The 25,777-nt window shown below is 43.2% G+C and overlaps 1 protein-coding gene across 3 annotated transcripts in view; it reads left to right on the top strand.

The window, feature by feature from the left end:
- LOC121280899 (alpha-N-acetylgalactosaminide alpha-2,6-sialyltransferase 6-like) overlaps positions 1–23,452 on the top strand; it is a 52,874-nt gene extending 29,422 nt beyond the window's left edge. For 2 of the 3 annotated variants that reach the window (XM_041193271.1, XM_041193272.1), the window contains exons 2-7: positions 4,702–4,825; positions 6,285–6,295; positions 9,566–9,754; positions 12,734–13,143; positions 13,912–14,019; positions 17,605–18,789. In XM_041193271.1, the coding sequence (XP_041049205.1) occupies positions 6,287–6,295; positions 9,566–9,754; positions 12,734–13,143; positions 13,912–14,019; positions 17,605–17,788 (900 nt within the window). In that variant the 5' untranslated portion in view covers positions 4,702–4,825; positions 6,285–6,286 and the 3' untranslated portion in view covers positions 17,789–18,789. Of the gene's footprint in view, positions 1–4,701; positions 4,826–6,284; positions 6,296–9,565; positions 9,755–12,733; positions 13,144–13,911; positions 14,020–17,604; positions 18,790–20,663 lie in introns of those variants that run through there. The other variant, XM_041193273.1, reaches the window with a different exon arrangement.
- The last annotated feature ends 2,325 nt before the right edge of the window (positions 23,453–25,777 follow it).

Genomic DNA, 25,777 nt, shown 5'->3' with positions numbered 1-25,777 from the left:
CCACATTGCTGTGGATCTGGTAAAGATGGCAGATTTCCTTCACCTAAAGGCTGTTAATGAACCAGATGAGTTTTTCCAACAATCATAGAGAGTTGTCATGGCCACCATTATATTCTAGATTTATTAATTGACTTCAAGTTCCACCAGCTGCCATGGTGGGATTTGAACCCATGTCCCAGAGTATTATACTGGGTTAAAAGCAAAACACTGCGGATGCTGGAAATCTGAAACAAAAACAGAAATTGCTGGAAAAACTCAGCAGGCCTAACAGCGTCTGTGGAGAGAAACGCAGAGTTAACGTTTCAAGTCCTTATGTCTCCCCTGGCAGTGCCAAATCACCGTTAGGTACAAGGTGATATAACTTCCCCTGCAGGCTTATAGTACCAGCTTGTACGCCCATTTTATTCCCGATTATTGGTGAACAGAAGGGAAAGTTGGGGGGCAACCAAGCATGGCACCAAAGTGGCTTTTCACACAGCTTTCCCTTTTAGGATCTTCCCTCCATATTTGAGGGAGTCTGCAGCCAAACATAATCCTTGCAGACATGACCCTTTACGGTGTTTTTGCAAATCTGGTAAAAGCGATTCCATGTTCTGACCCGGCTTTGGATCTCATTTGTAAAGCGGCTCTTCGTTCTCAATCCCAACAGTAAATAATCAAGTCAAACATTAACCTTTTTCCAGGAGGTGGCAATTTAAATATTGAGCGACCACTTTATGTTGCTGTGAAGTAATTTCTGCTTTGCAGAAGTAAAGTTTTACTTTAACATTTTGCAAGTGTGGGTATTCCTGGCAACGTTCTCAGCTGCAGTGCAAACACACTTACACAGCAGCAGTGTGATTTGCAGCCTCGTGCATTATTTAGATGTTGCCAGCTGTGAGTCACTTCCTGCAGCTAGCAGCTTGAATCTGATAGCGCAGTATAACTTCAGACCTGGACCTTCATTGTTTGTTTTTAAATCCTCACCAGTATGCCCTAAAAATATTCCATTACATTTTACTCTTCCAGCAAATGTGTGTAAGAAATATTTCTCTTTTAAAGACTGATGTCACGCTATTGAGAATGTTTTCGAATTTATACAAAAGTCTGTCAAAGGGAGATAGGGCAGTGTAGTCATGTCACTGGACTAGTAATCTAGAGGCCCAGACTAATGCTTCATGGCAGCTGGTGGAATTTAAATGTCATTAATAAGTCTGGAATATAAAGCTAGCCTCAGTAATGGTGACCATGGCAACTGTCAAAGATTGTTGTAAAAACCCATCTGGTTCATCAATGCCCTTTTGGGAAGGAAATCTGCCATCCTTACCTGATCTGGCCTCCATGTGACTACAGACCTGCAGCAATGTGGCTGACTCTTAACTGAAATGGTCTAGCAAGCCACTCAATTCAAGGGCAGTTGGGGGTGGGCAACAAGTGGCCTTGCCAATGACAGCACCATCCCATGAGAGATTAAGGAAAAAAACTGTAGATTTGTATCAAAGTGTTTACAGTATAAAGATATACAGTAATACCTTTGTATTAAAAGAGGAATATGATTCTCTACTCACTCCCACGCAAGCACAATTTTCTTCACATTACAATAAATATTTCCTGAGATTTTTCCCAAGAAACATTATGTGCTGTTTGTGAAAAATGTTAATTTATGTGTTAGGACGCTGAAGTGTCACTGCTGTTATGTGAAGTAGCAGAAAAGCTGCATTGTGAATACATTAGGACGGTACAGTGGATAAAGGGTTACACTTATACAGAACACTTTGAGAAGCTGGTATTTTTCATGCTGGAGTTGAGCAGGTTGAAGGGTGACCTGATGGATGTCTTCAAGATTATGAACGGTTATGGTTGGATAAATAATGAACTGTTGTTGCCATTGGTCAGCAAGATGTTAAACAGGATAGCATAAATTTTAAGATAATCACCAAAAAAAGATAGGGCAGTTGGAAGATATTTCTTTCAATTGGGGGTGGTTGGAATATGAAATTGTCTGCTACAAACTGTAGTTGAAACAACACCCATCAGCACTTTGAGAAATCAGTTAGCAAGTTGCTTGAGAAAAGAAGAATTTTTATAGTGTATGGGAATCAGTCAGAAGTATGTGATTAGACTGGGTGGCTTGTGGAGAAAAACTATGATATGCAGTTGATGTTTTCTTTCTGTAATGTTCTAAGATGCCAGAGTGCAGACATCCAAAAAGGTGGCATGTGAGGGTGAGTGAGAGAGAGACTTTTGACAGCAGACTGTGGGGAAGGGAAAGAGAGACTGTGACATTGTAGTTACAATATGTCATGAGAAAAGAATTCTAGCTATGGGGACAGACGTAGGAAGTGCAGGACGCAGGCTTGCCAACTCTCCCACAGACCCGATCCTGCCTTGGAATTGCAACCTCGCAAGTGCCTGCCAGTTCCTGATGGTTGATTTTATTTTTCTTTCGCTGGTGGGAGAAAGAGGAACAAGAAGAAGATGGAGAGGGGGAAAGATAGAGGGGAAAAGAAACAATGCATTGATACCACTTGGCTTGGGTACAGTTTGCTTTTATCCATGTTAATGGGTTTTTTGTTGCAAGGGACACCTCTGATGCATGTCTGGCGATGGATCATCTCACAGCTAGGATTTGACTGCTGTGTGGGCAGGGTTTCAGTTTGTAAGCAGATTACTCCCAGAGCCATCAATTATTCTCCACACTGCTGTACAATGTAGCCTACTTCGAGTGGGACTGAAACTAAGACTGTGATTGAACATTTTACATCTTAAAAACATACACAAATTTGCTAGATCATGCATGAATTTGTTGGGCTACTATAATGTGATGCTTTTGTATCTCCTAACCCTTTGAGTGTTAATGTATTCCTTTCCAGGTTTGTTATATTCCATGGGAAGAATTTTCCCCCTATCAAGCGGGAAGTGTAGGGGCGAGCACGCTCCGATCGGGCTGCTATTTTACGTGGGCGGGCCAAATAAGGCCCACCCAGCATGATGTCCACCAGGGAGCGCTATGCTTGGGTGGGGGGGGGGATTCCCTCAGCCGAGAGTGCGCTCTTTTGCGCATACATGCTAAGTGCTGCCTCAGGAAGCTCGTGCCAAATTTAAAAATGGTGAAGGGGCAAAAATAAAACTTCCCTGACATGCCCGCTCATGTGGCATTGTCACACGAGTTGGGGCATGTCCATCACTTTTAATCAAACATTTTTTAAATTTTTAAAAACCCTCATGAAACCTCATCCCGCCCGTGGATGAGGTTTCATGTTTTTTCTGAAGCCCGCCTGGGCTCCTGGCCAGCCCGCTAACCTTAAGGTTGGACAGGCTGGTCCTTTAATGAGCTTAATTACTTTTTAAACGGCCTCAATTGGCCGTTGACAGGTCGGCGGGTGCACAGCTGATTCGGCTGCACCCCTGCCGACCTGAAAATTGAAGTGACGCGGGGTGACGTTGGGAGTTCCGCCTGACATCATCCTGCGTCATTTTACACATCGGTGAGTGGCCCCCCCCAACCTCCCTCCTCTCCCCCCTCCCCCTACCCCCGCTTGCCAACCTAAATATCCTGGTCCACGTTTACTGGGCTGATTATGGCGATTCTAAAATTTAAGTCTGGGAATTTTGATGGTAAAATTAATCTTTATTGGTATTGATTGTTTCATTTTGAACCCTTTCAATGCTGCTTGTGCAGTTCAATACAGTCCCTTTTTTCTATCTGCAATATTCCCTTCAAAAAATCCTTTAAAAATTGATTAAACAATAATGTTTGTATTGTTTTCCAAGTTTGAGATTGCTAGCTGATCGATTTGTCCTTTTGTTTCTGTTCTTTAATTATCCGGCCTACCCTTGATCGTCCATGAAGAGCCTGACAGCTCTCTTTAGTTGCACCTTTCAAATGGGAGATCTACTCTGTTCTTAATTTTTTTCCAAGCAATTTTTAAACATTTATTTTTCCCTTGTGGATCTTCCCAGGCGTAAGATGCTGGAGATTCAAGTCTAGGCCACTGAATCTGTGGGTGGTTTCAGAGGGCGTCCAAACTTACCCTCTTGTTTTTGGTGCCGCCATCGATGTTGCTGTCTCTCTGAGGGGATGTTCCTGTGTTAGTCATGGCTCAGTGGGTAGCTGAGTCAGAAGGTTTGGATTCAAGTCCCAATCCAGAGCTTAGGCAAAATATCTAGGCTGATGCTTTGAGGGAGTGCTGCATTGTCAGAGATATTGTTACTCAGTTGCGACATTAAACTGAAGTTCTGTCTGTCTCGTCAGGTGGATGCAAAAGTTGTCACAGCACTATTTCCAATAAGTGTAGGGGAGTTCTCCCCAGTGTCCTGGTACTTATCCCTCAAGCACCTTCAAAACAAACAGATCATCTGGTCTCCTGAGCCACACCAGGCGATGCTTAACACAAATTCAAGCATTAAGAGCATCACTTAACAAGAGTGGAGCGCCACAGCACAAACCACCGTCTCATGAGACGGAAGGCTGCCACCACCAAATGCAAGCAAAAAAAAAAAGAGGAGAACAACATTAAAATGAAAACATAAGAAAAGGAAACGAAATGGGGGCATAGGTTACAGTCTGAAATAGTTGAATTCACTGTTGAGTTCGGAAGGCTGCAGATTGCCTAATCAAAAGATGAGGTGTTGTTCCTTGAGCTTGTGTTGTGCTTCATTGGAACCTGCTGAGTATTTCCAACATTTTCTGTTTTTCTTTCTGATTTCCAACATCTGCAGGATATTGCTTTTGATGTTATGGCATTTCTCCCTCTTCGAGGATCATTGAATTCGTTACAGTCAGCTTGCAGCTTGGATTTTGGGCTATAAAGCATTCTGGACAATTCTGACTTTCAAGCAAAAGGTAATTAAATACCATGACCCAAGATTCTTTGCATTTCTCCTTTTGAGGGCAGTTTTGAGATTGGATGATGTAAGCGCAAAGTGCAAGCTGTCCGCAATGACCCCAGCTTTTGCAGAATACTTTTACAGAATATGGAGCTCAGTATCCGAACTTGGTCCAGGCTGGGGGAATGGCTCACCTTCCTGTGAAGTTCAGAATCAGTGGGTGCTGAGGTGTTGTATTGTGCTATGAAAAACCTGCACTTGTTTGCACTTTTGTGCGATTCTTCAGTTCCTCCCACCAGCTGAAAACTGAGACACCCGTCCTGGTTACAGTCGCCTTAGGCTTCCCATTCAGAACACAGTCAAGACACCACTCACACAAAAAAAAATAACCTAATAACATTTTATCAGGAATCTAACTGGTGTTACTTTTCTTTACAGCTGTTACATTTCGTTTTTATTTTGCTATTGCTTTTCGTATTTAAGTGACAGAACACCATTCTGTGAGCATCCTGCGTTCGTCTTTCTCGATTCACATGAAGCCCGCTACCTAGAGGCGACACTGAGGGCTGAGCACCCAGGCAGCTTTCTGTACACGTTTTGGGGCAGCACTTTTACGTTGAAAGCTGCCCAGTTGGAGCAATCTGCATTGAAAAATGTGACTGGCTCTTAACTGCCCTCTGAAAGGGCCTAGCAAGCCACTTAGTTGTATTCAAGAAGGTGGCTCATCATCAGCTTCTCAGCAGCCTGCTTGATTGGCACCCCGTTCACCATGGCGCACGGTGGCAGCAGTGTGTACCATCTACAAGATGCACTGCAGTAAATCGTCAAGCCTCCTTCCACAACACCTTCCAAATCTGCGACCTGGAAGGACAAGGGCAGCAGATGGATGGGAACACCACCACTTGCAAGTTCCCCTCCAAACCCAACTTGGAAATATATCACTTCACAGCCCTTGGGTCAAAATCCTGGACTCCCCAAACAGCACAAACTGCAAGAAGGCATGGGTGTACCTATTGCCAGAAGCAGGCTCATCACTGACACCTCAAGGGCAATTAGGGATGAGCAATAAATGTTGGCCATCAGGAACACCCACACCCTGTGATTCTCATTGTGTTTACGTGTAAGCTGGCTGCTTTATTTGCCTAGGAAGAGAGTGATGACACTTGAAAAGCAATCGTTACCTGTGAAGCGTTTCAGAAAATCCCAAGAACCTGCAAAGCGTTTTCTAAATGAAAATTCGTATGAATGTGTTTAATGCAGTTGCGCCTTTAGTTTATTGAGAAGCTCTGTTAGTGAGAAGCTAACCTTGTTAATCAGATAGAGTTGGTATTAGTATGGTACAGAAGGAGAAGCATTAGAACGAGGGTTGATCCTTAATAGCTGTCTCTCGGTTTGCTTGATTCAATCAGTTGTGCCCAATTTTTAAAAAATTTCCTTTGTGTGAATTTCAGACTTTTGTTTTATCTTCATTACAGGCATGTTTAAGGTGAGGACGTGATATTTATTGAACTAGTACCACTGCCAGCTTTAATAGACATGAAAACTGCGGTGAGCTGTTTATTGCTTCTAAAAGACGACTGCTGGAGATACACACAACAGATCATCAGATGAGAAGTTTTATGCTTTGCTGGACCTTAACTGGTTTGGCAGATGTTGGTCTCTGCATGTCTAATATTAGCTCTTTTATTCCAGATTTTGTGCATTATCTACATTTTTTGTTACTGTTATAGTTGTTGCATTGAAATGTGATTAAAAGAGGTTTAAAAAGTGATTACAAACCATTCTTAAAAGGAATAATGAATGCTATGACTGTAGTAATCCCCTATGTTTCTGAATATAATCCTCTTAATTCGTTCATGCCTTGTTACCTCTAATATTATCGACTATTCCTAAACTCCCTTGGCTGACATCCCACCTTGCAGCCTCTATAAACATAAGCTGAAAGAAAATTCTGCTGCCCATATTCTAACTTGCCCCAAGTGTCATTTACCATCAACCATATGCTCAATGGCCTAAATTGCCTTCCAGCCCGGCAATACTTTGATTTTAGAATTCTCGTTGTTTTCAAATCCCTCCATGGCCTCATTCCTTCCTATCTCCGTAACCTGATGTGCTACAATTCTTTGATATCTCTGTGCTCCTCAAGTTCTGGCCTTTTGCACATTGCTGATTTTCATCACTCCAGAGTAGGTTCCGCTGTCTAGGCCCTAAGCTCTGGAGTTCCCTCCCTAAACCTCTCTGCTTCCCCACCTTTCTTTCCTCCTTTAAGTTCCTACTTAAAACTAACCTCTCTGAACAAGCTTTTGGTCACCTATTCTAATGTCTCCTTATGTGACTTGGTGTCAGGTTTGCTGGCTTTCCTGTGAAATGCCTTGGGATGTTTTACTACTTTAAAGATGCTATATAAATGCAGGGGGGCAGACAGTGGCATAGTAGCAATGCTACTGGACTAGTAATCTAGAGGCCCGATTGAATGAAAGCTAGTTTCAGCAATAGTAACAGTGAAACCATCATCCTTAAAAACCCATCTGGTTCACTGATGCCCTTTAGGGAAGGAAATCTGCTGCCCTTACCCAGTCTGGCCTACATGTGACTCCAGATCCCACAGCAATGTGGTTGTCTCTTAACTGCCCTCTGAAATGGCCCAGCAAGCCACCCAGTTCCAGGGCAATTAGGCATGGACAACAAATGCTGGCCTAGCTAGCGGCACCCACATCCCATGAAAGAATAATTTAAAAAGTTGTAGTTTTAGTTGTATTTTTCAGTTTTGTACATTCATAGGCTGCCAGATATGTAGATTTTGAAATAGAAGTTAAATCCTGGAAAAGCTTGTAGTATAAGAGTCTGGCAAATACAGGATTAATGTGGGACTGAGTACCACACTGCTCACAGAGTGATGTAAGAAGGCACGTGACCCAGACCCAGGGATCAGTGCGGTGTTGAGCAGAGACATGTAAAGACCTAAGCGTGGAGATAATTCCTAGCCTGTACCCTTTACTGTAAATACGAACATAAGGAGTAGGAGTAGGCCACATGGCCCTTTGAAACTGCTCCACCATTCAATAAGATTGTGGCTGATCTGATTGTAATCTCCTGCCTACTCCCGATAACCTTTCACTCCCTTGCTTATCAAGAATCTATCTACCTCTGCCTTAACAAAATTCAAGGACTCTGCTTCTCCTGCCTTTTGAGGAAGGAAGCTCCAAAGGTTCACTACTCTCTGAGAGAAAAAAAAATTCTCCTCATCTCTGCCTTATTTTTAAACAGTTACCCTTAGTTCTAGATTCTCCCACAAGAGGGAACATCCTCTCCACGTCCATCCAGTCAAAGCTCCTCAGGATCTTAAAGGTTCCAATCAAGTCACCTCTCATTCTTCTAAACTCCAGTGGACATAAGCCTAGCTCGTACAACCTTTCCTCTTAAGACAGCCCACCCATTCCTGGTATTAGTCTAGTAAACCTTCTCTGAACTACTTCTGATGTATTTATATCCTTCCTTAAATAAGGAGACCAATACTGTACACAATACTTCAGATGTGGCCTCACCAGTGTCCTGTACAACTGAAGCATAACCTCCCTACTTTTATATTCAATTCTACTTGCAATAAATGATAACATTCTATTAGCTTTCCTAATTACTTGCTGTACCTGCACACTAGCATTTTGTGATTCATGCACTAGGACACCCAGATCCCTCTGCATCTCAGAGCTCTACAATCTCTTGCCATTTAGATAATATGCTTATTTTTCATTCTACTTGCCAAAATGAACAATTTCACATTTGCCCATATTATACTGATTTGCCAGGTCTTTGCCTACTCACTTAATCTATCTATGTCCCTTTGTAGCCTCCTTATACCGTCATCACAACTTACTTTCCTGCCATTATTTGTGTCATCAACAAATTTAGCAATCATACCTTCAGTCCCTTCATCCAAGTCATTTATATAAATCATAAAAAGCCGAGGTCCCAGCACTGATCCCCGTGGCACACCACTTGTTACATCCTGCCAACCAGAAAATGCCCCATTTATGCCTATTCTCTGTTTCCTGTTAGCTAGCCAATCTTCTATCCATGTCAATATGTTACCCTCTATACCCTGAGCTTTTATTTTCTGTAATAACCTTTGATGTGGCGCCTTATCAAATGCCTTCTGGAAAGCCTAAGTACAGTACATCCACCGGTTCCCCTTTATGCACAATACATGTGCCTCCTTCAAAGAACTCCAATAAATTGGTTAAACATGACTTCCCTTTCACAAAACCATGTTGACTCTGCTTGGTTGCCTTGAATTTTTCTAAGTGCCCTGCCATAACACCTTTAATAATAGCTTCTAACATTTTCCCTATGACAGATGTTAAGCTAACTGGCCTGTGGCTTCCTGCTTTTACATGTGCAAATAGTTCAATTAGTTAATAAAGACCTACAGTTAACCTACAGAAGATACCAAGACTTCTTTAAGGTATACCGTTCTGTAACCAACATCCTCCCAACAGAGCAATATATGTTATTTGGATCTGGCATGTAGAGGGTATAATGAGGATTACAAACCTTAAACTTTCATGTATGTGTGGGAGATGGGGGAAAAGAAATTGGAGAACAACATCCCCTTCCCTGTACCCCCCCCTTCCCCTTAAAACATTTCGCACCCAATAATCATTTGAACTGTATGGATAAGTGGTCATGATTACACCTGTAAAACCAGAATCCTAGATATGTCTTGCTGAAGTCGCTCTTTTGTTCAATTTCTTTGCAGGTTGAAAGTTATGTGGTTGCTACAGCGATCTTCATATTGACAACTCTCTTGATAATCTACAGTTCCAGCAGCGGCAATAACTCATTTCGTTACAAAGGTGAATTTACCGACACTATTGTGAGTCGGGCACCATTAAATTTAAAGAAATGGGTCACAAAAGATAGTTACTTTCCAGTTATTGGAAACAAGGTAAGAAAATCCTTGCAACCTGTTTATTTTGTGAAATAACTTAATACCGATAAAAATTAATCCAATAGATAATTTAGAGAAACAGCTTTACTTGGAGAGTGTTGCCACCACAAGGAGTAGTTGAGGGGGATAGCCTTGATGTATTTAAGGAGAAGCTGGATAAACACATGAGACAGCAAGGAATAGAAGGATATATTGATGGGGTTAGATAAAGAAGGGTGGGAGTTGGCTCATTGCAGCATAAGCACCAACATGGAGCAGTTGGGCTGAATGGCCTGTTTCTGTATGTTAATACCTTGTAACACTTTGTGATAGTCACTGAGCCCCCAGATGGAAAAAAATCGGCCCACCCGCCAATTGGGAATTGGGTCCAGTTAGAACCAGTTGGTACCAGCAAGACTGAACTCAGTTGATGCTCCAGTTGTCACCAGTTGTTTGTGCTTGTTCTTGCCATCATGCCCGTAGTGGCTTTTTGAAAGAGCGATCCGATTAGTCCCACTCCCCTGTCCTTACCTCATAGTTCTGCAATTTTTTTTTTCAAGTATATATCCAGTTCCCTTTTGAAGATTTGTGCTAAATTTGCTTCCGCCACCCTTTCAGGCTGTGCATTCCAGATCATCATAACTCACTGCATTACAATAAGATTCTCTGCATCTCCCCTGTAGTTATTTTGACAATTATCTTAAATCTGTATCCTTTGGTTTTTGACCCACCCACCAATGGAAACAGTTTCTCCTTATGTACTCTATCAAAAGATCTCAGTTTTGAGCACCTCTAATGAATCTCGCACTAACCTTCTCTTCTGAAAGGAGAACAATCTGAGCTTCTTTAATCTCTCCAGATACACATGATAAGTTGGAAGCTTCTGAATTGGTACGGTCGGGTTTTTAACAAATTGTTTCCTCCCAGCTTGTTTTCATGCTTCAGAACTAGTGCTTGTTCCCTATGTGTGAGAATGAAAACCATCCTGTCTGCTGGACAGTGGCTTTTTTCATTTTTCTGCGAGTCTTTCCTTGTGTTATGTAAAGAGGACCTGAATATTAATTCAGTAATAAACCAAGCACTGAAAAAAAGCCTGACTGTTTGACATTTGTATTAATTGAATGAACTGGAGTTGATTTAGTGTGACCAAACCCTATTACTCTGCAAAAGCCATCACTATAAGGATAAATTGGTGTTGTAAGAAGGTTTGATGTGTTAGAACATTCAGTTTTTCATCTCAGCTGGTCAATAATTAATAATTCTGATATGAATTCTTCAGTTTGTTGAAAAATGTCCCCTCATTTTCTCCCCCCTCCTTTCTTGCTCCCCTGAAAGAGCATGTGTGTTAGGCATAGTTCCAGAGGAACCAGGAGCCTCCAGTGCCCAATGAGCCTAGACAATGAGTATCACTGGGTCTTGTCCTGTCCTCACCTGACAGGCGCATATGCTTTCTAGCAGTATAACAATTAGGAGTGAAAAATGTGGTTGATTATTACTTCCCTGCTCTAACATCCATTTGTAATAGAATAGCAATGGGAGTGGGATCATTGGGAAAAGAACAAAGGTGATGAGAAGAATTTTACTTTCACACACTGAGTCGTATGTTCTTGAATGCGTTTCCTGAAAGGGTGGTGGGAGCAGACGTGATAGTACCTTCCAAAAGGAAATTGAAGGGGAAAACATTTGCAGGGTTATGGCTAAAGAGCAAGCAGAGTGAGACCATATGACAAAGGAGCAGAAATTAGGCCATTCGGCCCATCGAGTCTACTCTGCCATTCAATCATGGCTGATAAGTTTCTCAATCCCATTCTCCTGCCTTCTCCCCGTAACCTTTGATCCCCTTACCAATCAAGAACCCATCTGTCTCGGTCTTAAATACACTCAATGATCTGGCCTCCACAGCCTTCTGTGGCAATGAATTCCATAGGTTCACCACTCTCGGATTAAAGAAGTTTCTCCTCATCTCTGTTCTAAAAGGTCTTCCCTTTACTCTGAGACTGTGCCCTCAGGTCCTAGTCTTTCCTACTAATGGAAACATCTTCCCCACATCTACTTTATCCAGGCCTTTCAGTATTCTGTAAGTTTCACAAGGCACAAGATACACCAGGAGATAGAAAAGGCGTGTAAAAAAGGCAAGGTTACAGTGATCATGGGGATTTCAATATGCAGGTAGACTGGGAAAATCTGGTTGGTAGTGGATCCCAAGAAAAGGAATTTGTGGAATGGAGATGGCTTTTTGGAGCAGCTTGTGGTGGAGCCCACTAGGGAACAGGCAATTCTAGATTTAGTGATGTGTAATGAGGCAGATTTGATAAGGGAGCTTAAGGTGAAGGAACCCTTAGGAGGAAGTGACCATAATATGATAGAATTTACCCTGCAATTTGAGAGGAAAAAGCTGGAATCAGATGAGACCAGTTGAACAGCTCTTTCAAGGTGCTGGGACAGATACAAGAGACTGAATGACCTACTTAGGATCTCTGATTCTAAAAGATCAGCAAACTAAACTGGGATTGTGAATGAACCCTCCCAGTTTTGTCAGACTATCACAGCAAGCATTGATCTATGAAAGCAGCTAACAAATACAAAGGGTCAAATAACATGCAAAAAACAGACAAGCATATGACAGGGAGATAAAGAGCAGCTTGGTTCCTTAAGCCTGTGCTACACTCAAAATGGGTGGAACATCATAATTGGACACATCCTACACCGCAACACCCCCCCCCACCACCCCCCCACCCCACTCTTATCCTTAGCCTCAGCAGCCATGTGATCTCCGACAGAGGCAAAAAAAAATCAGAGAAACCCCTGGGACCAATAAGGGAAATAATGAAATCTAGTGAATTCCTCTCCGAACCCCTCACACGATGAAAACTAGACCAGGAGACCACATTGACCACTCAATGCATTAACTGTTAATCCACTTGTTTTCTTTGGAATGGCGTCAACAATGCCAGTTGTCACTTTAACTTTAGTGATGCCATGTTACTTCCGTTTCAGACAATGAAGCTTCGCTGTGAGCAGTGTGCACTCATCACGAGCTCCAGCCACTTACTAGGCAGTGAGATGGGGTCAAAAATTGACAAGACCGAGTGTGTCATCCGCATGAACGACGCGCCGACGACGGGATTTGAGAAGGACATCGGGGGTAAGACGACATTGCGCGTCGTCGCCCATTCCAGCGTTTACCGAGTGATAAAGAAACCACAGGAGTTCCTTAACAAAAGCCAGGAAATAATCTGTATCTTCTGGGGGCCCCCACCGAAAATGCAGAAGAGCAGCCGAGGGAATATCTACAGACTAATTCATCAAGCGGACTTGAGATTCTCAAACCTGTCTGCGTTTATCGTTGCTCCTAAGAAGATGCAACAGTTTGATGAGTTATTTCAGAGGGAAACTGGGAGAGACAGGTACAGTAGCGATGTAAGCACTTGATGCTTATTTGTTTAAAGGGGATATTTGGCTTATATGTTATTGCTCCAACCATTCCCCCACCTCCGCCTCCCAACAATGTTCTCTCATTCCTGAATGCTCTGATCTCTCGTGGGGGTCTGTTGTCTCACTGACCATTTTTATATATGAGCAATGGCTACCCACAGCTTGTGCCACTCAGTGTCTGCACATTAGCCTTTCCCCACAAGAGTAACTAGATTGTGATCAGGATTACTTGATTACTTTTCCTCACACCTACCCACCCCCTCACCCCACCCCAGTGATTTCAACTTCATCCGTCCTGTAGTGCCAGCACTGGTTCCCTCAATAGCACTCTCACCTCTGAGCCCTGTTCCAGAGATTTGAGCTCAAAACCAAGGCTGACACTCCCTTGCAGCACTGGGGGAATGCTGCGCTTTCAGGGGAGTCATCCTTTGGATGAGAAGTTAAACCGAGGCTCCATCTGTCCTCTCGGGGGTGTACAATATCCCATGGCACTGTTTCGAAGAAGAGTAGGGGAGTTACCCTTGGTATCCTGGCCAATATTTATCCCTCAATCAACAACACAAAAAGAGGTTATGCAGTTGACATCACATTGCTGTTTGTGCGATTTAGTTAACTTAATCTTTGTATGGATCATAAACACTGGCATAGACCCTGGGCTGAAAGACTTGCTTCTATGCTGTAAATTCTATCTTTTAGATGTTTTTATTAACAGGATTTTCTTTTCCTTCTTGGCTTTGAAGAAAGAAGTCCCATTCCTGGCTGAGTACGGGCTGGTTCACCATGGTGATAGCAATTGAACTCTGTGACAACTTGCAGGTGTATGGAATGGTCCCTTCTAATCACTGCAGGTACGTACTTTTCTTCTGAGCAGAGACCAGGTTCAGGGGAATAGAAGTAGGAGTACCTCAAGCTTGCTCTGCCATTCAATAACGTTATGGCTGATCTTCCATCTCAGCTACACCTTCCTACCCTATCCCCATATTCCTACATATGAACATACATACGAACTATGAATTAGGAGCAGGAGTAGGACATTCAGTTCCTTGAGCCTGCTCTGCATTAAATAAGATCATGGCTAATCTGATTGTGGACTCAGTGCTTACCTCCGATACCCTTTGACTCCCTCATTAGTCAAGAATCTATCTACTTTTGCCTTAAGGCATTTAATGACCCTGCCTCCATCACTCTCTAGGGTAGAGTGTTCCACAGACTCATGACCCTCTAAGAGAAAAACATTCTCCTCATCTCCTATTATTAAACTGTGTCCCCTAGTTCTGGTCTCTCCCACAAGGCTAACGTCCTCTTGGCATCCACCCTCAGGATCTTTTTTTTTTCATTCATTCATGGGATATGGGCTGGCTAGGTCCGCATTTATTGCCCATCAGAAGGTGGTGGTGAGCCACCTTCCTGAACTGCTGCCGTCCGTGTGGTGTAGGTTCCGGGCACTTCAGAGTCATATTTAGGCCAGACCAGGTAAGGACAGCAGATTTCCTTCCCTAAGGGACATGAGTGAACCAGATAGGTTTTTATAGCAAAAGACAATGGTTTCATGGTCATCATTAGACTTTTAATTCCAGATTTTTTCTTGAATTAAAATTCCACCATCTGCCATTGTGGGATTCAAACCAGGTTTCCCAGAGCATTACCCTAGGTCTCTGGATTACTAGCCCAGTGACAATACCAGTACGTCACCGCCTCCCCATGTTACAATACGATCACCTCTTATTCTTCTAAACTCCAGCGGGTATAGGCCCAATCTGTCCAACCTTTCCTCATAAGACAACCCTTTCATCCCAGGAATCAGTTTAGTGAATCTCCTCTGAACTGCTTCTAATGTAACTATGTCCTTAAATAAGGAGACCAAAACTGTACACAGTACTCTAGATGTGGTTTCACCAATGCCCTATTCAACTATAGCAAAACGTCCCTAATTTTATTTTCCATTCCCCTTGTAATAAATGACAACATTCCATTTGCCTTCCTAATCACTTGCTGCACCTGCAAACTAACTTCTGGTGATTCATGTACCAGGACACCCAGATCCCTCTGTACCTCAACAGTTCTGCAATCTTACTCCATTTAAATAATCTGCTGCTTTTTTACTTTTCCTGCCAAAGTGAACAAGTTCACATTTTCCCACATTTAACTCCATCTTCCATCTGCCAAATTTTTTTCCCATTCACTAAACCTATTTATATTCCTTTGTTGACTCCTTATGCCCTCTTCACAGCATACTTTCATAATCATCTTTGTGTCATCAGACAATTTAGCAAGTATGCATTCGGTCCCTTCATCCAAATCATTGATATAGATTGTAAACACTTGAGGCCCCAGCACTGATTCCTGTGGCACTTCACTTGTTACATCCTGCCAACCCAAAAATTACCCATTTATGCCTACTTTCTGTTTCCTATTAGTTAACCAATCCTTTATCTATATGTTACCCCTAAATCATGAACTGTTATTTTGTGTAGTAACCTTTGATGTGGCGCCTTGTCAAATGGAAACCTAAGAACAGTACATCCACAAGTTCCCCTTTATCAACGTTGCTTGTTACTTCCTCAAAGAACTCATATAAATTAGCCACAAACGATTTCCCTTTCACAAAACCATGTTGACTCTGCCTGGTTGGATTAAGATTTTCTAAGTGCCCCGCTATAACCTCCTTAATAATAGATTCCAGCATTTCCATGACAGATGTTGAGCTAACCGGTCTGTAGTGACCTGTTTTCTGTCTCCCTCCTTTCGTGAACAGAGGAGTTATATTCACTATTTTCCAATCTGATGGGACCTTTCCAGAATGGAGGGAATTTTGAAAAATCAAAGTTAATGCATCTAATATCTCCACAACCACTTATTTTAGGACCCTAGGATAAAGTTCCATCAGGACCTGGGGACTTGTCAGCTCTTAGTTCTAATCATTTTCTCAGCACCCTTTCCCTGGTGATTGTAAGTTTTTAAAGTTCCACCCTCCCTTTTACCTTTCGATTCACAATTATTTCTGGGACGTTATTTGTATTCTCTACAGTGAAGACAGACTCAAGATATCGGTTCAATTCATCCGCCTCATCCTTATTTTCCATGATTAATTCCCCAGACTGTCTCTCTAGCGGACCAATGATCATCTTAGTTACTCTTTCCCTTTTTAAGGACTTTTCCTTGATTCCTTTAGTGCTCAAAAATTGATAGTCTCTGTCCCTAGGGTGGATAGGATGATAGGGTGTGTAGGGTGATGAGGTCAGGTTGGTGGGGGTGGAGATCAGAGGGTTCGGGACAGGGAGAGTCGGGGGGCTGGGGATTCGGAGCATCAAGGAGGTGAGTTGGGGGTTTGGAAGGTTGGTGGGGATGGTTCGGGGTTTGGTGAGCCCGGAGGTGGGTGGGGGTCAGTAGTCCAGGGGCTCAGGTGGCCAGAGGGAGGTGGGGGACACCAGTTGTTACCCAGGAGTTAAACCTGTTTCTTTCAATCTAACATTTCCTGGGTAACTATCCAGGTAACTGCGTCAGAACCGTCTGAGAGCTAGAGAAGGGAAGTTACGCATCTGGAGTTGAAACTCTCTAGACAATTCCTGCAGAGCCCTTGTTTTGGAACTTCCGAGGGGTCCCATAGCACACTTTCCGGGGTACATCCGGTCTCTGATCCTGGGGAGAATGGAAGATCTGGGCCATAGAATGTTTACATTATGGAAGGAGGCCACTTGACCCTCCATGTCCATGCCTGTTCTCTGTGAGAGTAACTCAGCAAGTCCCACTCTTCTGCCTTTTCCCTGTAGCCCTGTAAATGTTTTCTCTTCAGATAATTGTCCGATTCTCTTTTGAAAGCCATGACTGAATCTGTCTCTACCAGACTCTCAGGTAGCGCCTTCCATATCTTAACCATTCACTGCATAAAAAAAGCTTTTCCTCGTGTTGCCTTTGGTTCTCTTGCCAATATCTGTGCCATCTGCTTCTCAACCCTTCTTCCAAAGTGAATGGTTTCTCCTTATCTGTTCTGTCCAAACCAATCATGATCTCGAACACCTTCATGAAATCTCCTGCAACCTTCTATTCCCTATGGATAAAAGCCCCTTCTTCTCCAGGCTATCTATATAACTGAAGTCTCTTGAAGTCTCCAGAGAGCCCATACCACACCTGTATAGAAGGCCCCTTTTCTGGATGTCATGTGGAAAGCTGATTGGGAATGGGTATGAAACCTCCTATGATGCAGTAGCTAACCAACACACTTACTTTGGATCCATGCTTGGTCACTTGGAAGAAGGTACTCAGGCCTATGGAATGGTACCTCAAAGGTAGAGAAGAAGTGGGGAGGAGTAAGAAAACTATATTGGCTCTTGTAACTATTGTCACAAACACAAGATGGCGAAACAACTTTAAAGGGTCTCACTCTTTGTGTTCTCATTGGAAAAACAAACTTTATTTTTTTCTTTTACAAACAGGAAAGCTCAGCCCAAGCATATGCCTTATCATTATTATGAGCCGAAAGGTCCTGATGAGTGTAAGACATTTGTCGGGAACGAGCGAGCCAAGATTGGGAATCACCATCGTTTCATCACCGAGAAAGATGTGTTTGCTAAATGGGCGAAGCTCTACAACATTTCCTTCTTGCAGCCCAGCTGGTGACCTGTCTGTGATACTCGCTGCAGTCGTGCGTCACCCTAATGACCTTTGAACTTTATGCCCGTAGCTTGGAAACGTAACCATTCCAGTATCAATGAAAGGCTGCAACTAACAGACCTGTACTGACGATGGGCGGGGAAATGCAGGGCTCACAGGGACATTTGAAGATTGAGCCAGGGCTGGGGTAATGATGGACAAGGACACCAGGAACACATGTGCAGGGTACAGATGCTTTATTTGCCCTGCCAAATACTGACTGCACTACTGTATAATGTACTGCCGGCCAGATTTATAGAATCACTCGGTCCATAGAACAAAACCATTAGGTTTATTAGGGTAACTTCCCAGTAACCCTACCTGCATTAGGCTGCAACTGTTCTTTTATGACAGGCCTTGGTCTAATTCACCACCATATGCAACACAAGTGATGGCCTCTGATAGTGATAGAGCTGAGCACATGAAACCACCTAAGAATTATCGTGCAGAGTCGATATGGGTGTTTGACCTCAGATGAAGATTTTGTTTTTTAAATTTTCTTGCTCTCCACATCTGCTAACTGTTGATTAATGAATAATTGGTCTGTTCTTCACTGGTCTTGCAGATTCCTTCAAGAACAACCTCTGTGAAAGAGGCACCATGTTGTCTGATAACATTGTTCAAAGGACTGAGCCAATATTGTGTTTTTATCAATGTGGCTGAATTGGGAGCTGCGGGGCGGGCGGGGGTGGGGGTAATTTTGAGTTGCGATGTCCAGTGGATGTCGAGGCCTCTAAAATACAGTGAGACCTAACAAATACAAGACTGTTGCCAAGGGATGGACAAGAATCCACTGTTTCACCTATTTTGTACTCTGGCTGAGCTTTCACTAACATTTATATTGGGGGTTGGGGGGAAACCCATGACCACTACCATCTAGAAGGACAAGAGCAGCAGATAGATGGGAACACCACCACCTGGAAGTTCCCCTCCAAGTCACTCACCATCCTGACTTGGAAAAATATTGCCGTTCCTTCAATGTTGCTGGGTCAAAATCCTGGAACTCCCTCCCTAACAGCACTGTGGGTGTACCTACTCTACATGGACTGTAGCAGTTCAAGAAGGCAGCTCAACACCACCTTCTCAAGGGCAATTAGGGATGGGCAATAAATGCTGGCCCAGCCAGCGATGCCCACATCTCCAAGAATGAATAAAAAACATATGCCCTATGTGGAAACAAGTTAGATAAGTGAGAAAATTAATTTCAGCTGGTCAGATAGACTCTCTGAACACTGCTACTTTGATGTTACAGCCCAAATGAATTCCAATCACAATGTATCAAAGGTTTATTTTTTGAGTAATGTGTTCTAGATCATTCTATGATTGTAATGGGCAATTCTAATCCTGCCAGGTCAGTGTTTTCAAAGTGTTCTTGACTGCAGTGACCATAATCACTGCAGTTGTAGTTTGATGCAGTGGTTGCTGAAAAATGACCAATTGGAGACTTGGTAGTGATGGTGAATCCTTTTCTTGTGATTTGGGCTGACCCTGGGCTTTATTGTTTCCCAGCTGGCATTGCTACCTTGTCTGGTTTTTGACTAAGCAGACTGCAAATATTTAAAATGCTAAGCCAGACGCCTTAAGCCTTGACTATCATAAAATTGAAATCCTTTTCACCACTTTATGATTCCCAGAATGAGTTTTTTTTTAACTGGGGTCTTCAATTAATTTTGCATCATGGGCAAAGATCAGAACTTGACCTTAATCCCACCTCCCCCAAGACCCTTATTTACTTTGGACTTAGTGGAAGGTCCACCCTGAGTCCAATTAGTAGGGCTACCGACTGTGATTAAATGTATTTCTGTAGGTTTCACCACATGACTTGCCCCCCCACACTGCACCCTCTAGTCGGCCAACACGTCCATTGTTGTGATGCACTGCCTTCCTACGCCAATTGGAAAGCAAAAAGACTCAGTATTCAATTGGTTGATGATTGGCTTTGAGCCAAACAGCCTTTCTCCTACCCACCATTTTCAATTATTTTTTATATCCGGTAAAAGTGACTTCTTCAAAGAGAATGACAAAAAAATACTTCATTGCCTTCATTGAAAATTTTTAATGTTTTTCTCCCTCTCCTCTATATTGGTTTTGGTTTGTGCACAGCCCCGTCCATTTGAATATTTCCAGATCAGGTGTAATATGGACTGGATGCACGACAAGATGTCTTGTACTCTCCCCAAATAATGTGCCTTAAGCCCACACCCTGCAGAGCACACTCTCTTGCACCGGTGACGTTTTGCACATCGTATCTTTCTGACTCTGTCAGTGATTCATTCACTGTGGGAAGTTTTGTTCTGTGTACACGGCCGCTGTGAACCATGGATGCAAACCCACCGTCAGCTGCGGGTCTGTATTCACCATGATGCTCAGGCTCCATTAACTTGGGATTCTCAAAACTGGCCGACACTGACTATGTTTAGATCTGCTCTGGGAGAAACCCACAGCATCCTACTCAATTCTAGATTTCCTCTTCTACATGATTCTCTGTGCTCTGTAACATCTCTGGGTATCATACTAACCACTTTTGCCTGTTCTAAAGCTCCATCTCATCCATTTTGAGCATCCATTTTCTCCAGTAGTGTATGATTATATAGCCAAGAACCAGGTACTTAAAGCATGGAACGATTGAAGAGAGAATTGGATGCATCGGATGGATGAGCGAAGAGAACGGAGCTGGGCAATTCCTCACCTGTAAGAGCCCACAGCTAAGTCATTATTAAAAAAAACATTTTTCCAACATGGATTATTTCCTGAGAAACATAGTTGCTTGTTTTTGGAAGCCTAACTAGAATCCTGTTCCCTACACAGTTTGCAGTAACTTCCTGTATTTAACCCTTTCCAGGACAGGCTGCAGTGCAGGAGAGATGCCTTTTAAATATGAAACGAGAAATGAAATCCTGCAAGTGGCTTTCTGGACTTCACTGGCTAAAGGACAGTCAGACATTGGAGAAAAAGGTGTGGTCTAGCTTTGAGTGGAATCCAGGACATTGAATGAACAGAAGAGTTTAGTGTTCTACTCCGGGTTTCTGCTGTAAATGAATATCAGTTCTGGGGTGAAGAATGCAACCCTGGTAAAATTCCGGGATTGGGAAAGGTTGCATCTACTTGGAATATTTTTACATATTGACTATTTTACAATCTGTTTATTTCCAGATTTTTAAAAAAATGGGATAAGGTAATCATGGGATATCGTGGCGAAAAGAAACAGTTGCATTTTATCAAGTTGTTAACTGCATGGAGCATTGGTAGATATCTTTTTAATTGTGAAATGCCAAGTTTTTCAATATATGTGAAGGAAATATTTTTACAAGTTTAGACATAAGGAGAAGCAATGAAATAAGATTTATATAACTGAGCAGAAGAATAGGAAGGGGTCATGAGCCCACACTAAAACCCCCCAACGCCGCCCCCCTGTGTTCAACCTGCACTATCCTAAGCTCAGTGAGTTGTCCTCAAACAAGAAGACTAACGAATGGTTCAGGAGAAACCTGTCTTTGCAAGTTCTGAGTATTGGCAACAGTGTCTGTATTTCAAACTCCGATTATAGTGAAGTCCCGCCGTTTGCAGGGGCTACGCTCCCATGATATCTCACAAATGGTGAAATCGCGAAGGGGGAACATGTTTTTGAATGGGATTCAGTTAGACCTGTTCCAGCCAAGTGAGGGCAGTACTGGACTCTCCAGCAAAAATGTGGTGCAGTACCTGTGAAGGACCGGCAGGGGAGCCTCTGAGCATAGTGTCGTCGCTCTTGGCAAGAGATGACCAAAGCGTGCCATGTGCTTGGATTCCTTGAATTCTTTCTAAAGGGTTAGTTAAGAATTGTAGGGATGGGAAAACTAGGGGGACAGGCTTACAAAACACACAGGCATAGCGCTAGGTTAGATGGTAGTGAAGATTTAAAATTGAATAGCTCAGAAGGAAAAGCCAATAAAACTTGAAAATGATTGGTATGGGTCCGAACTGGTCTTGTATATCTTAAAATGGAACTCCAGTACAAGTCATTTCCAAATTTTACAGGTTTTTCTTTTTGGGAGAACCATTATTGTAGCTCCGGATGCTCCATCATGGCTGCTGTCTCCCCGGGAAAAGAAAGAGAGAGAGAAGAAGCCACAGATTAAGCGAGCATTGCTTATGCGATGGGCAGTGCTCTCTACAAAGTAAAAAGTGTGGATAAGTGAGTTCACAAATGGCGGAACTTTACTGTCTAATGAAAAGCCTCATCAAAGGTGTCCTATGAACGGACTATTCATGACTGAATCATCAATGGATGCCTTAAAAAAACGATTTCAGAAATAATAATTTGTACCAGGTAGTGTGATATTGTGCAAGAAGGTCTCATATTCCATCCCTGTTTCCAATCAATGCTGGCTCGCTGGTCTTGAATGGGAGGGTCAGTATGAACGATTCATTTGGCCTCAGAGCCCCCTGAATTGGGGGAGTCGAAACAAAATAATGGCTCACCATTCCCACTCTTCACTGTTACCCAGTAACACCTGAAACCTGCTCATCCAAAAGTTCACACCCAAGTAGATTTCGTAAAATGGCACGGAAATGGGCTTTGTGTGTAAAAAATGTAACTGATAAATCAGGCAATGACAGGGTGTGAGCTGTTTAGGAAGGATGTGAGGGTTCTTGAGAGGCCGCAGAGGAGATTTACCAGAATGGTTCCAGGGACGAGGGATTTTAGCGGCAAGGTTAGGCTGGGGAAGCTGGGAGCAAAGCAGATTGAGGGGAGATTTGATAGAGGTGTACAAGATTGTGACAGGTTTAGACAAGATAGACAGAGAAGAACTGTTCCCATTAACTGATGGTGCAAGGATTAGGAGGCACATATTTACAGTTTTGGGCAAGAGATGCAGGACGGATGCGAGGAAGAATTTTTTACGCAGTGAGTGGTAAAGACCTGGAACTCACTGTTTATGAACATGGTGGAAGTGGACTTGATCAATGATCTCAAAAGAAAGTTGGGTGGGCACTTGAGGGGTGTAAACTTACAGGGCAACGGGGATAGAATGGAGGGAATAAGACTGACTAGATTGCTCTATAGAGCGCTGGCATGAACTCATTCTGTGCTGCTATCAGTCTGTGACCTTGGATGAGGACAGGGTCAGATTTGGGCCTGTGGCTTTTTCCTCCACTTTCCTGCCTTTAAGTGGGGGTTGGGATTGTTTAAACTTTATTGACCGTTGCTACTTAAAAGGCTCAAGCATATCTTGGCATGAGGCACAAGAGGTGAAGTCAGCTTGCGCTGGGGAAGGGGGTACTATTCCTTCTGTAACAAAGAGACAGACTTCTTGCACAGTATTTCAAATTTGGCCTTTCAAAGCTTAAAGGGCAAGTTTGCCAAAGTTACCCTTTTAGACGAAGACAGTGTATGATCTATATTTTTATATTGTACATTAATGTCTCATGTTCACCATGCCATCTTGATTAGCTGGACTGTGGTTGAAAGGCAGTGTCACAATGCACTTAAAGAATCCATCTAAATGAATCAATTTTTTCATTCTTTGAGCTAACTCCTTGCTTAAATGACAGACTACAGGTATAAATTCTGGACAGTAATCAATGTTCTAATATCTAAATGTTTAAATGATGTCTGTGTGTAAAAAGAAATAAATATCTTTAATGACATGACTTTCTTTGATATACCATATGTGGCCGTGTCTTTCACTATTCAGGCCCTAGGCTCTGTCTGGGATTCCCCCCTAAATGGCTTGGCTTCTTTCTCTTCCTTTAACATGTTCTTTAAAACCTATATTTTTTCACCAAACTTTTTGTCATCGTTTCCAATAAGTAGCTTTGTAATTTTTGTTTTGATGATACTCCTGTGTAGCACTTTGGAACATTTTACTACACTGAAGGCGATATATAAATGCAACACATTATTATTGTCATGTCCTGCATGAAGAGTACTGCTGATCCTGCAGTAGTAGCATCATGATAGATAGAGTTCTGGACTCTGAAGGCATCAAGGGGTATGTGGAGAGAGAGAGAGAGAGGGAGTGTGGCATTGAGATAGCGGATCAGCCATGATCATATTGAATGGTGGAGCAGACTCCAAGGGTTGAATGACCTACTGTCATGTGCAGCCATTCTTTATTTTGAGCATGAGCGAGTATAAAATACATTTCAATGTTCAAACAGTAACATACAAAAGTGTTAAAACTGTATGATCCCCATTCCTCCTCTGGGTAAAGCGCATAGTCTGTCTGCCCTTCATGATGCGACATCTCAAACTTTACATTAGATGGTGCTTCATCTATGTTTTTACTCTCCTTTCAGTCATACAACCTCTAAATTGTCAAAACTCTTGTGGCTACACTTCCCAATTTACTCTTCCCTTACCAGCCAAGGATTACGGAGTGGTTTCAGCACACAGTGAGGCCATTCAGCCTGTGTCTGTGCTGGCTGTCTGTCGGAGCAACTCAGCCAGCCCCAAACCCCACCTTTTCCCCGTAGCCCCGCAAACATTTTCTATCCCAATTATTACCCCACAATTGAACCTGCCTCCACCACACTCCCAGGCGGTGCATCCCACTTTCTGAGTAAAAGCGTTTTTCCTCATGTTGCCTTTGGTTCTTTTGGAATTCACTCTAGTGGACACTTTGTGTCCTTTGGTCCTCGAGCCTTCGGCCAAAGGAAACAGTTTCTCTCTATCCACTCTGTGCTGACCCTTTGTGATTTCGAACACCTCTGTTGAATCTCCCTCTCAACCTTCTTTACTCTTTGCTATTCAGTGGGTGAGGCTGAATCTGTGGCGAGAGAAACCAAGGGCAGAATTTTGCCCGCGGTGAGCGGGACCTGGGGAGGCTGGGAAGCTGACCGCTGCCCGCAATCGGGTCCCCGGCCGCGATTTCACATTAGCTGGCCAAATAACAGCCAACCAGCGTGAATTATGCACTGCAGCGCTGCTGGGCCGAGGGCAGGAGGAGCGTGTAAGTTCACCGGTGCGTGCAGTAAAAGCTCCCTGAAGCACAGAGCCTGCCCCAGGGAGCTGAAGATTTAGAACAACGAGGAGAAAGAATTTCAAAATAAGCAAAACACGCCCTCTCATGTGACTGTCACATGAGCAGGGACAAGTTAAATACGAGCGCAAAAAGTTTCTATTTTTTTTAAATCACTGGATGAAACCTCATCCCGCCCGTGGATGTGGTTTCGCCAAAAATACAAAGGCCGCTTGGCCTTTTCACTCACCCCCCACCCGAACAGTTGGACGGGTAGCGAAAAATTCCAAACAATTCGTTGATTAAGGGCCTTAATAAGCCGCTTAATTGTCGGCGGGCGCGCTGCCGACTCCCGCACTCACCCGCCGAGCGAAGTATCGCCTGAGCGCGCAATGACATCAGGACGCTCGCCCAGCATCGCGCGTCACTTTACCCTCGTTTGGGTCAGGCACGTGCCCACCTGACCAGCACAATATTCTGCCACAAGTGAGTGTTTCAGGTTGGTCACCTCCCGGCAGAGGGACAAACGTTGCAGATGCACCAGCTTATAAACAAGTTCAGAGTCAGGCAATGGGGGAGGAGGAAAGAGCGAAAGTCTGTGATAGGCAGGATTAACGGACGAAAGAGATGATGGTGCAAAGGGGTGGGGGGTTGGTGCAGTAAAGGGGCAAGTGAAGAACCAAAAGTTGCGTTTAGGGGAGTTGCAAATGGCAACAGTAGCCTTCTAATTCCTCAATACTGCACATGTGCTTCTAAGACCGCTGTTGGACTCTCAATTTCACATTGTGACATTTCTGCACAGCATCAACCTGTATAAGATGCAGAAAAATATCCATCTGGAAAGACTGAATAATCTCGGGCTCTTTTCTGTCTAGAAAAGAGAAGGCTGAGGGGGAGACCTGAAAGAGGTCTTTAAAATTATGAAGAGCTTACCTAGGGAAGACGGGGTGAGTCCAAAACTAGTGGTCATCAATGGTCACTAACTAGTCATCAATACAAAATGGTCACTAAT

This window comes from Carcharodon carcharias, chromosome 8, assembly GCF_017639515.1.
Source record: "Carcharodon carcharias isolate sCarCar2 chromosome 8, sCarCar2.pri, whole genome shotgun sequence".
Taxonomy (NCBI): Eukaryota; Metazoa; Chordata; class Chondrichthyes; order Lamniformes; family Lamnidae; genus Carcharodon; species Carcharodon carcharias.
Note: the sequence above shows the minus strand (reverse complement) of the source record. Positions and strands in the feature narration are given on the sequence as shown.